The sequence below is a fragment of the Pinus tabuliformis genome, chromosome 3_2, assembly GCF_031772625.1.
Source record: "Pinus tabuliformis cultivar Carrire ecotype Pingquan chromosome 3_2, CPIR1, whole genome shotgun sequence".
Lineage (NCBI taxonomy): Eukaryota > Viridiplantae > Streptophyta > Pinopsida > Pinales > Pinaceae > Pinus > Pinus tabuliformis.
This window is the reverse complement of record NC_142302.1, coordinates 951,456,071-951,469,939: the sequence shown is the minus strand read 5'-3', so window position 1 is coordinate 951,469,939 and position 13,869 is coordinate 951,456,071. Positions and strand designations below refer to the sequence as shown.

The following is a 13,869-nucleotide window of genomic DNA, read 5'->3' as shown; positions in this document are numbered from 1 at the left end:
ATGAAGAAGAAGAAAAGGATGATGAAGAAGAAAAATAAGCAGGTGAGGAACCGAGAAACCATTCATACAGATACAATCTGTATGGTCGGATATTCTAATCGACCGAGTAAAGTTAAATTCCCTTGCATCTTATGTTAAACGGAATGAGATTAGTCGTCTCTAAGAAAATTCATAAAGAATATAACATATTTTTATTTCGTACCAAATATATTCAAAAACATAGTAAAGGAAGATTAATGGGATAAGAGGACTTTGAAGTATAAAATGATAATTCAGAACAACCATTGAGAAATGGAAACTGTAACTAGGAAAGATAGGTATAAAAAAATTGATATATAAATATGAAAATAAATATGAATATAGTAAAATGGGAGGTTGTGAAAAGCATCACCCCTTAAAAATGAGTTTTTCAACTAGTAAATAGAAACCTTGACTTGGTTTTAACAATTACAACACATTGAGTGTAGACCCCATCTTAGGAGAAGATAGTTTTGGAATAGATGGAAATAAGCCAACGAACAAGACTCCTTTTAATATTTGCAAGCTTAGTCCACTTTGAAATGGATATCAATCAAGAGTATACCTCCTTGTTGTTGGGCATGGAATCTCCCCAAGCCATGTTTTGGGGCTGAAAGCCCAATTTTTGACTTGATATTGTTGTAAAGACTCCGCGAATTGCGGGCGTTGAGGGCGAAATGTATGATAGAGTCATAGGGTCATCCGCCCTAGTTTTGTAATGTAATGTTGGCCTACCCATGCTCCGTGGACCATGGAATTGTAGAAATAGAGTGAGGCTCTAAGTGAAAAAGGAAGTAAAAAAGAGTAGAGAGAAGAGGAAGAGTCTAAGTGACTAGGTGAAGTGTGTTTTTGGGTTGTAGAGTAGGATAAAGCTCTACAGTTGAGTGCGTAGAGGCCTAGTAGTCAGTAGCTGAGTGTGTGGACCCCTGCAGCTGAGTGCACAGGGCGGAGTCAATTCTGTAACCGAAGAAGAGATTAATAAAAGATATGTTAAAAGATCAGGATACTATGGAGAGTGCCTCTGATGCAGAAATCAAAGCAAAAATTCAGGAGATTATGGATATTTTAATAGTTCGGAAAATTATGAAAACATTACAGCTCCCTTACGATCAGTATTTGGAACATTATAAATTGTTTGATGAAGACATGCAGAACCCAAAAATAGCCGCACGAGTTCAAACAGAATTCGATGTGAGAGTTCAGAAAATAAAGAAAAATATACAGTTAGCTTGTGAAAAGTTAGAGAAATCTTCATTTTTTGAGGTAATTATAAGAAAAATGCAGAACCCAGAGACGGTGGCACGAATAGAAAGGGTGATAGGCACAAATCCCCTTCATTCACAATTACAACTGGTTCTCTACGGGGTCGGACAACTGAGTGAGGAGCAGTCTCAGATGCAGTTTGCTTTCGGAATTTTATTGAGAGAGAAATTTCAATGGGTTAACGGTGTAGAGGTGTACGATCCAATTATTTCTCCAGTTGAGCGAACAGTCATAAACGAATTGAACTGCACAAGTCTTACTGTGAATGAAAGTGCCAGACGAACTGTAGACAGACCCACGCTATTCTTTATGCCTCACTGCCCTGTATATCTCCTGGAATCTTTATTGGAAGCTGGACGCCTGAAAATTTGAATTAGATTATCATATTAGGCAACAGTTTGAAGGGCGAGGATACTTTTGATGGGATACTAACAAAAGTTACGGCCGTTCGCAAATTCCACTTCCTAAAACAACTTTTACAAAATCTTGTCCTGCTGCTCCTAGCAACACCTCACTTGGAACACACACATTAAGCTCCCTTGATGTTGATCCTGATCGAGTCTTTAGAAAGGCATTCGATCGTTTGAGTTGGCATTTCTTTGCATGGGATGTTTCTTTGTGTAATGCTCCTAGTGTTTTCAATGAGCTGAATCGCCATGCCATTCTTAAATAATTTGATTATGTAATTGAATTTTATTTATTAAAATAATAAATGAAATTGGCCTTTATCGAAGTTACTGTTACTAGATTTTATTAATTAAAATAATAAATGAAATCGGTTTTTATTGAAATTAATGTTTTTTATATATGTTTAAATTATATTATGTGTTTGAATGTATTTATACGCTGTATTCTTCCATTTAGGAGCAAATTCTGCTATACTTGTGCATTTCTAGAACAAAATAACGATCACCATATTCATATAATGCTGCAGTGTCACAACTATGCATAAAATCCTTTACCTATATAATTCAATCACGTAGACGCCATCGTAATCCCACATATAATGACAACTATACCACAAGAAGATCATCGTTTGCATCACAAAGTTGATTCGCGCCCATAGTATGTTATCATAAATTATAGTGGTATACAACATACATGCATTAACTCAACAAAGCATGATTCTAATTCCTTATATATGCCATAACCAAAAGTCACCAAAGGACTATAATAATAAATCGAGGCTAATCATTGGTATACGGGGTCTATTTAATATGCACATCTGAATATTTGTATGCAATTCACTAATCATTCAAATCCCATTTAATGCACATTTGTTTGTGAGTAATGTTGTTACCATATAACATATATACCTTTAAATTTGTATTTGGAGACATTCAATATGCACATTTGAATATTTGTATTCTATTCACTAATTATCCAAAAGACCATGGCCATCCATTATGGTTAAGGACAGTTGAACATGAAATAATTGCTCATAAAAATAACAAAGAAATAAATGTTTTTTTCTTTATAACATTTTGTAATCAAATTTATAATAATATATTTTAACTTTTTACATTATATTATATATTAACATTATCATTACATATTAGAGTATATAAAGTTTGATTTTTTTTAAACTTGATAATCTATATTTTGTTTTATTGTTTTATTTTACATACAATTTTAATAATTAATACAGCCTATTAGAATAAATGTTTATTAAATTATATTTATTATTTTTTATAAAAAAAATTAGCTTTTCCAGAACGAGTTGTACATCTTTGGTTATTTTTTGAACTTTCACATCGACTAGTAAAGTTATTGATCGAATTGTCAGAGAAAGAGAAATCAGATCATTAACTCTATTTTTAAGAACAAAATATCCTAGCGGGTTTGTTTAAAAAGTTGAAGATAATGAAATATTATGTTTTTGTTTAAATAGCTGAAGAAAATGAAATATTATATATCAGGAGTAATTTATAAATATTTTTACTCTGAGGCAGCTAAGGTATCAGAATAAGTAGAAAAATCCAACGGAGCATAGGTAGAGTTTGTAAGGAAAATATAAGCATAGTACAAAATAATTCCTAATATATCTTGTAATCCATATCTTGTAATCCATATGCAAAATATACAATTGTCAATAGTCGTTTTAATTTTATTAAGAACACGTCCATTTTACCCGGAGAAGTTTGTGCACGGATTAATTCCATTTCTATATATAACTTTTAATAATAAATATAATTTCATAAGAAAGATTTATAGAAATTCCATGATAATCAAGTGGGAGGGGTGTAAGCCAGTAAAGCTTATGTCTTCCCTCATTGTTTTTTTGAACTCGTATGGAATACATAATTAAGAGTAACGAAACATGATGAAGGAAAAATCCTGACTAATTATAAAGACTACATGTCTCTAAGAAAATTCATAAAGAATATAGCATACTTTTATTTCTATCAAATATATTCAAAAGCATAGTAAAGCAAGATTAATCAGATAAGATGTCTCTGAACTATAAAATGATAATTCATAACAGCCATTCCGGCAACCTGGAAAAATAGGTACAAACAGTAGTATACCTTAGTTTACTTTGAAATGGGGATTAATCAAGAATATAACTTTTTGTTTCATATCTAACCAAGATGTCTCTAAACTATAAAATGATAATTCATAACAGCCATTTCGGCAACCTGGAAAAATAGGTACAAACAGTAGTATACCTTAGTTTACTTTGAAATGGGGATTAATCAAGAATATACCTTTTTGTTTCATATCTAACCACTCCCTTTGCTGCTCTCCAATGGCTTTCTAGAGGTCTAATCATAAATTGACTTAACAAACCAACAAAATATGCTATGTAGGGTGTGGTTGTAGTAAGAGAATTAAAACTTAACACAAGTTGTTTATACAATGTACCATCTGACTCCTTTGAGCAATCATCAAAATGTATTTTCACAATCTAGTGCTTTGGAACAATGGTAGCTTTTGAAGTCCATATTAAACCTTTTGATCACTTCTCTTACATACTTACAATGACTAACAAAAGAAATCATTAAGTCATCAACATACAAAGAAATCAATACTACATGCATAGATTTGGATCTCTTTGATTCCTAATAGGTGACTCCCCTAGGGATAGGTGTATTCCCTTGTTGCTTTGCCTATCTTTAGTGCTTGTTTTACCTCTTTGATACACCTTTATTGTCTTACCTAGTCTTAAATAGACCTACGAAGTCCTTTCATTAAGCTTTAGTTTCATTTTTTGTGTGATACGCTTGTCCTAGCCATCTCCATACATGTGTTGCAGTGCACCCTGGCCCTTTTAGAATGTGGTATGCTCGTGGTTTGATGAAAAAAATCATTTTTCTAATTTATTCTCTAATTAACTTTATTCTTGTTGGTCCTCTTGTATTCTTGAGTACATCTTGGTCTTTCATAAGCCTCCATTTGGTTTTTTGTTGTTTTTCAGTGCCTTTGATAAAAATTTGTTTAGATTTTACTTTGTTCATGTCATTAGATCATTAGAAAACTAAATTGTTTAGTCATTGAGTTCTTGAAAGAATTGGTGTTTTAGTAATCTTTCTTAATAGTTTTGTTTTATCAATGATTAGACAAATCTCATAGTTTTCATGTAGAAATTTAGTGGATTTGAAAATAAAAATCTTATGCATCAAGCATTGGACATAGAGCTTTGAATTTGATTGGCAAAGTCAAGTTATAGAGATCAGTTGTTGCATCACTTGTTTGTTGCATTGTTGATTGATTTATTCTTCCCCTACTTAGTTAGGCATGTCATTGTTAAAAGGAAAATGAGAAGAGTCTTCATCATATTAGTTGCATTATAGGTGTGTTCAGCTGACATATAAATTTGATCGTTGCAACTAAAATCTAATTCAAGATAAACTTTAAAATTCATCTCAATTCACCTAAGGAGCATTTCAAATTTAAGGACAAATATAGAGGTCTAGGCTAGAGACACTTTCTGACGTCTTTAAATGTAGGAGATGTCATCTTTTCCAGTGTTTCATTCTAGGAGTGATATCTCGTTCCATGTATGTAAGTATATAAGATTGTTCTCCTCATACCTTTAGGTATATTGAATGGTGCTCCACACATGATAAGTATATGCAGACACTATCATCGAATGATAATGCGTTAGACAACACTGTTATGAACTTCACTTCCACATACCATCGAGTATATTTTGGAAGTCCACTTTAGATTTGTATCCATCCATAAGTAACCGAGTCGGACACCTTGTATATTATGATACACCGAACACAACATTTAAGGATATTTCTTGAATGTACGTTAAGTCCTTGGTTCACTTAGGTGTATATTGCAATTGAGAGTTTCTTGATAAACATTTTGCCTAGTTCACCCCTTTGTTTTTTTGTGTTGTTAATTTCTAAAATCAATTAATTGATTGTGAGACCACATCCTCCCCGTGGAACAACTCCTTAGTGGATCTTAGATTGAGCCTAATGTAAATGGTTCGAGATTCTACCAATCAAGGGAACCCCTCTTATTAAAATTCTAGTCCTTTTCCTTCTTTTGAAGATATTGGTTCTCCTTATATGGCAACGTTGTCTCTTCCTGGCTTTACGATTGGATTGCAAATTTGGTTATTTTTTACTCCTATGGTTATAAATGTCCAAAACACTCCTCAGCTGAGTTCTCCTCCATGTGAACCATATCAACCTCAAGTCGATCTTAAAGTTGACCCTCTACCTTCTTTAGCAATTTTTTCTTCATCCCTTTTTTCCTCTTTGCCTCATGAAAGTATTGATTTAAGTAAAGAAGAAGCTATGAAGAAGAAGAAAAGGATGATGAAGAAGAAAAATAAGCAAGTGAGGAACCAAGAAACCATTGTTATAGATACAACCTGTATGGTCGGATATTCTAATCAACCTAGTAAAGTTAAATTCCCTTGCATGTTATGTTAAACGGAATGAGATTAGTCATCTCTAAGAAAATTCATAAAGAATATAACATATTTTTATTTTGTACCAAATATATTCAAAAACATAGTAAAGGAAGATTAATGGGATAAGAGGTCTTTGAAGTATAAAATGATAATTCAGAACAACCATTGAGAAATGGAAACTGTAACTAGGAAAGATAGGTATAAAAAAATTGATATATAAATATGAAAATAAATATGAATATAGTAAAATGGGAGGTTGTGAAAAGAATTACCCCTTAAAAATGAGTTTTTCAACTAGTAAATAGAAACCTTGACTTGGATTTAACAATTACAACACATTGAGTGCAGACCCCATCTTAGGAGAAGATAGTTTTGGAATAGATGGAAATAAGCCAACGAACAAGACTCCTTTTAATATTTGCAAGCTTAGTCCACTTTGAAATGGATATCAATCAAGAGTATACCTCCTTGTTGTTGGGCATGGAATCTCCCCAAGCCATGTTTTGGGGCTGAAAGCCCAATTTTTGACTTGATATTGTTGTAAAGACTCTGCGAATTGCGGGTGTGGAGGCCGAAATGTATGATAGAGTCATAGGGTCATCCCCCTAGTTTTGTAATGTAATGGTCGCCTACCCATGGTCCGCGGACCGTGGAATTGTATAAATAGAATGAGGGTCTAAGTGAAAAAGGAAGTAGAAAAGAGTAGAGAGAAGAGGAAGAGTCTAAGTGACTAGGTGAAGTGTGTCTTTGGGTTGTAGAGTAGGATAAAGCTCTACAGTTGAGTGCATAGAGGGCTAGTAGTCAGTAGCTGAGTGTGTGGACCCATGCAACTGAGTGCACAGGGCGGAGTCAATTCTGTAACCGAAGAAGGGATTAATAAAGAGAAGTTTGATGACAATTTGTGTATTTGCTCTTGTGTTAATGAATGTTGCATATAAATTGCAAATATGTTGTTTTTTGACTCTGCACACCTGTATGAATGATTTATGTTGTTAAGTACAACTTAAAGCACACAAGTACACCAAAATAATCAACTAACATTGGAATACTAGTAAGGACTTGGGTAATAATAATGTTCAGCCCCAAGTAGGGCTGCACAAAGTCATCATCTCGGGCTGCGAGGTATGGAGAAGTGCGCATAGTGACATGTGCACAGGGTCGAACTGCGGACCACTTGAACTGATCAGACATCTCTAGGGTGTGAAAACCTAGTTGTAGCACCCTCCCATACTCCTTCGAGTGAGACCTCAGTCTGAGTTTCATGGACTATTGCCGAAAGGGCCAGCAGTACTGTGATTTGTTTGGATAACTTAACTGTAAACCTGGGTCAGGCCCTAATAAGCCAACAAATGGTTCCATTTCCAGGACCAGGATCTGCATAAGAGATATTTGATGTCGTTTCACTAGAATCAGACAATGAAACAATTTGAAGAGTGGTTAGACAGAAAGATTCACAAGTTCGTGGCACAGGAAAACAACAATTTGCGAGTATTGAAGGAAGAGTTGTTAGAGTGCTACTTACATACGAAAATCCATGAAATTTTCTTTGCATCCTTCCCCTCTGAGTTGTATGAGTGGGTCGTGAAGCTAGCAGATAGTTAAGGAAGGTGTAGGGCCGACAAGCCTATTGTGTCGACTCCAGATTTGGTGTGCAAGTTGGAAGCATCGGAAGATAAGATTATGCGTGTTTTGGACCATTGGCACGATCAAATTATAGGAGGATTTATCACCGAGTTTGCGGTAGATAATTGAGTCAGTTATTGCAAGGTGGAACAATTCTTCCTTAAAGGACCGCGAGGTAAGTACATTTAATCTTTGAACAGTTGGATTAAGATTCTACTGTGTGAAAAGTGGGTTGTGTGAATAAATTGATGTTTGGGGCTATGTGAAGTGGGAAGATCTATAGAAATGAAGGTAGCGTAGAATTTGGGACTGGTCCCTTGATTTCACCTCCAGAGGAGAGTGAGGAAGAGCTCGCGAAAGTCTCACTAGGAAGTTCGATTAGTCTGATAAAGCAATGAATTCCATGCATACCACCCCCATCTACACCACCACCAGCTTCACCATCTTCACCGCCGTCTTCACCCACACCACCTCTGCCACCACTACAGTTCAATATGGCGAGCATGATAAAGTTGTCGGTGTTCAAAGGAGCAGGGAACGAAGATCCAGACCAATTTTGGTTTGTGGTAGAGGATGTATGGGAATCACAGGGAGTCACAAATGACAATATAAAGAAAGCGACGCTAGTTAGTGCCTTGCAGGATGACACATTTATGTGGTACGTTAAGCATTCCAATGACAATCCAAACGCAGGGATTGTGGATATCCAAGTTGCGCTAAACATGGAATTTAGTAGGCCAAAATTAGAGACAGTTGATTATCATATTTAAGGAAATCGTGATGCTTCCAGGTGAGACCCCCTAGGAGCTAGATTAGAAACTGAAGTGTATGATTCGTGAAGCCAACATGACCTTGACATATGCGCAACAACATGCATGGTTTGTAGCTTCGCTAACACCGCATCTAAGGAATGCACTGTCACAGCAGAATATATCCACTCAGGCCCAGGCCTTGGAAATCACAATGAGTCTGCATGATACCCCGATACAAGATCCTAACCTGGGAGTCTAACATATCCACGCGTAGTTGAAAAACTTGTGTCTTGAGATATAGAGCTTGAAACAAGACAAGGAAACTCGCCCAGAAGTGTACAAGGAGGTAGGGTGCATAAAGTGCAAAGGCCAAGGACATAACAAGGACCATTGTTCAGTATTCACGAACTATATGGTAAGAGGAGGGCTAATGCCATTGAGGCCAGAGGCACAAGCAAGACCGAGCGCATCGCCTGCATTATGGTGCACGATTTCTCAGATAGGAGGGAAGAATGCTACATACAATTGCCATCTATTACAGAAGTATACGAAGATGTCCCAACAGTTGTTCTATAAATTTTGTAGGTCAGTGGGCCATGATGAGCGAACCTATAGAAGTTATGAACTAATTATGGATCAGACTCCTATCTACAGAGTTCAGACAGAAACGTGAACCCTCGATGAAAATTTAGGGATGGCGCACACTGCATTTCAGGGGCGTGGACGAGGTCGAGGTGGAATGGGACCATGAAGGGGTTGCAAATAGCTAATCTGTTATAATTGTGGAGGGCTAGGGCATTATGTCTGTGATTATAGGAATCTCAAGAGACCATCATGCTTATATTCTACCCATTTTGATCATGAGAAAGAGGACTGTCCCACGCTAATAGCGAGCTGGCGTGATAAAGGAGAACTCCAACCTCCCTTGAATCAGAACTTGCAAATGATGAGGTTTGAGCCGCGCGAGGAAGAACCAAATGTAAATATTGTGCTCTGAAGTGGTATTATGACAAGAAATGAAAAAGGTAAGTAGCTCAAAGAGAGTTCCTAGGTTCACAAGGCTCCAACAGGCGAACCATAACTTGATTTAGAGAGCGCGAAGGAGGCATTCATGGAACCTAAGAACAAATTCACAGAGGCCTCCACTTCAGGTAGTAAAGACAAACTGGAACCAAAAATGGACCCATAAATGCTCACTACCTTTTTGGAGGCTTGCATGAAGTTGTTGCGCGATGGCAAAGCTGTGAAGGGACTACAAGAACTCATCATTACATGTTCTTGACTAGGAGAACCGTGCATAGTCCAGAACCTCGGAAAGCACACAATGTGAACATGAAGGGAGATGAGATTGACCGCACAGATCGGGGAATATGAAATGGATCAAGTGATTTTGGATTTAGGATTGGACGTGAACGTCCTGCCAAAGTAGACATGGGAGCACATGGGCAAACCCATGTTACAATGGTCTCCTATTTAATTCTGAATGGCGAACCAGCAAAGGATCCTACCGATGGGAAGATTGCACGGAATAATGGTAGATATCGAAGGTCGAAGCATGCTTGCAGATTTCAAAGTGATAGAGATTATTGATGACAACAATCCCTATCCTGTGCTACTGGGAATAGATTAGGCCATTGACATGAATGGAGTGACAAATATAAAGAAGCGCAAGATGATTTTTGAGAAAAAGTCACCGCACATAGTGGTACCTTTAAACCATGTGGAAGGACTGCACTACATAGAGCCAGTGCACGACTACGATAACAAAGATGATATAGACTGTATCTACAAGATAACCACACGAGAGCAAGACTAGGTGAATCCAATAGCGGATGGCAGGATTTCGTGGGAGCACGAAAGCTCCTACACCTCAGATATGGACATAGAGATAGAATGATGGCAGAACTAGTTACACGAGGTAACCATGCTCAATTGCAAAATGATGATATGGTCACTATGCTATGTAGCAATGGAAGCAAGAGATCTCCCTACATATGATGGGTTGAGTGAGGTGGATGATTTCCTAAACAAATTTGAAAGAGAAGTACCAGAATAACAATGTTTTGATGCTCGAATATGGGCACTGCATGCAACACCCACATGATGGTGCGGTAAACATCAAAGAATTTTTGAGGACTGGCATGAATGCAGAAGGATGATACGCATGTATTTTGGGACACCTCAGATGAGGCTAAAAAGCAACTATGACGGATGGGATAATCCATGTGCACGCCTCCTAAAATGGACCAAGGTCTACGAGGAAGGGCCACAACTTGAGTGGGTGGACCTGTTCTGTCATACCTTGTATATCATACCCATGAATTGGTATACTAAGACGGAGCTCCGCCATGGCACGAGTGAATGGGATATCTTGCGCGAGGGATTCCTATTAACCTTCACGTTTGAGGATCGTTGGTGGTTTATTGTTGATGATGCACTGTAAGTAGTAAAAGTAGCTATCTTCAAAATATCTTAGGAGCCAATGGAAGTGCTGCAGCTGGAATGGGTGACCTAGTTGAGCTGCGCACTCAAATGTTACAATGTAAACATTGAGGAGGAGGATGAATATCCACGAAAAATCAACATTCCAGAAACAGAAGGCTATTACAAGGTTCAAGGACCATTGATTGAAGATCCTGACATCACTGCATTGGTAAAATCAAAGCTGGTAAACATTGAGACAGAGGCTGAACCGAGGTATACAACACTCGGTTACTATTGGGATGATGCCATGGTGGATAAGTTCACTGAGTTAATCCGCGAGTACCAAGACTTATTCTCGACTAACATCACGAACCTAAAGGGGATCGTTGGCGATTTAGGGATGATGAAAATCATCATAAAATCCGAAGTGAAGCTAGTTAGGCATAAGCATTACTGCTTGAATCTGAAGTACAAAGAAAAGGTCTGCATAGAAATCGACAAATGCTCGTGGTTGGAATTATTAAGCCAGAGAAGAATTCAACTAGGTAAACCCTATGGTAGTACAAGAAAAGAGGTAGAAGGGTGAGATAAGAATACGCATGGACCTCAAGAAATTGCATGATTCCTGTGTGCACGACCCATTCCCGACCCCGTTCACAGATGAAGTATTGCAAAATGTTGGTGGACAAGAAGAATACTCTTTCACGGATGTGTTCTTAGGGTACCACCAAATCGAAATCGCATTGAAAGATAGGAGCAAGATGACCTTCGCAATAGAATGGAGCTACTTTCAATACACCATTATGCCATTTGGGTTGAAGAACATGCTAGCCATATTTTCACGGATATTTGTTTCTTGCATTCAAGAATACATTCAAAAGTTCCTAGAGGTCTAATTGGATGATTGGACTATCTTTGGATTGGTTAAGCACCACGTAGCAAGCTTACGCTTGATGCTTGATACTTGTCGACGACACCAGATTGCACTGAACCTTAAGAAGTGCACATTCCTCGTTCCCTTTGGGAACGTGTTGGGACATTTGGTCTGCAAACAAGGATGATGGTGGACCCTGTGAAGATTACAGTGATTGTGAATTTCGAAGCACCACCAAGTGTTAAATAGTTGTACGCTACCCAGGGACATACGGGGTAATACAGGAAGTTCATCAAAAGTTATGCCGAGATCACCACACCGATGGAGAATCTCTTGAAAAAGGATGTCATGTTCTGTTGGAATGATGATTGCATGAAGAGCCTAGATGTACTAAAAGAGAAATTGGCCTTTGTGCCCATCCTGGTCTTCGCAAAATGGGATGTGGAATTTCATGTCCATGTTGATGCATCATGTATAGCGTTGGGAGCAGTACTAACAAAGGAGGGTGCAGAGGGCTTGGATAACCCTATCGCGTTTGCGAGTTGTAGGTTGTTTAAAGCAGAAAAGAACTATTCCACCATCGAACGCGAGGGGTTGGCTATGATGTACACGCTCCAAAAATATTGACAATATTTACTGGGAGGATAGTTCAAGATGTACACAGACCATTCCATGCTCAAATACTTGGTCAATAAATCTATGTTGGGGGGCGCATCTATAGGTGGCTCTTATTGTTCCAAGAATATGACTTTTAGGTCATGGTAAATCCTGGACGATTGAACACAGGACTAGATCACTTGTCGTGTATTGAGACGGGCAAAGAACCAACTAGTTTGGAGGAAGGATCACCTGACACACAAGTCTTTGCTATTCATCTCACGGCTGGCTGTTTCACAGATATCATCCACTTTCTAACAATAGAGACTGCTCCAAAGGAGTACTTTATTCAAGAAAAGAAGGAATTGGTGGTGCGCGTGGTGGACTTTTCTGTCATTGTGGGTCACCTATACAAAATGAGTAATGATGAGATATTGTGAAGGTACGTACCTGAATTTGAACGAAGTCAGATCCTTGAGGAAGCACATGGGGGTGCTGCAGGAGGACACTGTGTAGGATGAGCAACAACACAAAATATTCTCTACGTAGGGATGTGGTGGCTAACCCTTCATCAAGATTCAAAGGCACTATGTAAGGCCTGCGATATCTGTCAAAGAACTGGTAAACCATCATGAAGGGATGAGATGCCTTTGCATCCAAAAATGATGTTGCAGCCCTTCGAAAAGTAGGTAATCAACTTTGTTGGTTAAATCAACTCTGAACCTGGGTCAGGCCCTAATAAGCCAACAAATGGTTTCGTTGCTGGAGGGACTCCATGCAAAGATCACCGCGCTGATAGAGTGACACGAGGGCGGGTCACGATATTTGCGTTTGGGGGCTCCTAGGCATGGAATCCACCAAAGGCATGTTTTTGGGCTCAAAGCCCAAGTTTTGACCCGATATTGTTGTAAAGGCTCCGCGAATTGCGGGCGCAGAGCGCAAAATGTATTATAGAGTCACAAGGTTGTCCGCCCTAGTTTTGTAATGTAATGTCGGCCTACCCATGGTTGCAGATCATGGGATTCTATAAATAGAGTGAGGCTCTAAGTGAAAAAGGAAGTAGAAAGGAGTAGGGAGAAGAGAAAGAGTCTAAGTGACTAGGTGAAGTGTGCCTTTAGGTTGTAGAGTAGGAGAAGGCTCTACAGCTGAGTGCGTAGAGGCCTAGTAGTCCACAACTGAGTGCGCGGACCCTTGTAGCTAAGTGCGTAGGGCAGAGTCGAGTTTGTAATTGAAGAAGGGATTAATAAAGAGAAGTTGGATATCAATTTATGTATTTGCTCTTGGGTTAATGCATGTTTGATATAAATTGCAAATATATTGTTTATTTACTGCGCGCACCTCTATGAATGATTTATGTTGTTAAGTGTAACTTAAAGCACACAAGTAGGCTAAAATAATCAACTAACATTGGAATACTAGTAAGGAATTGGGTAATAACTGCG

The 13,869-nt window shown here is 38.0% G+C and overlaps 1 protein-coding gene across 1 annotated transcript; it reads left to right on the top strand.

Annotated features, from left to right (window-relative positions):
* Positions 1–1,026: 1,026 nt before the first annotated feature.
* Positions 1,027–1,653, top strand: LOC149183793 (protein SENSITIVITY TO RED LIGHT REDUCED 1-like). The gene has a single exon (XM_089415083.1). It carries the CDS (start codon positions 1,027–1,029, stop codon positions 1,651–1,653), a length of 627 nt encoding a protein of 208 aa, XP_089271209.1.
* Positions 1,654–13,869: the final 12,216 nt, after the last annotated feature.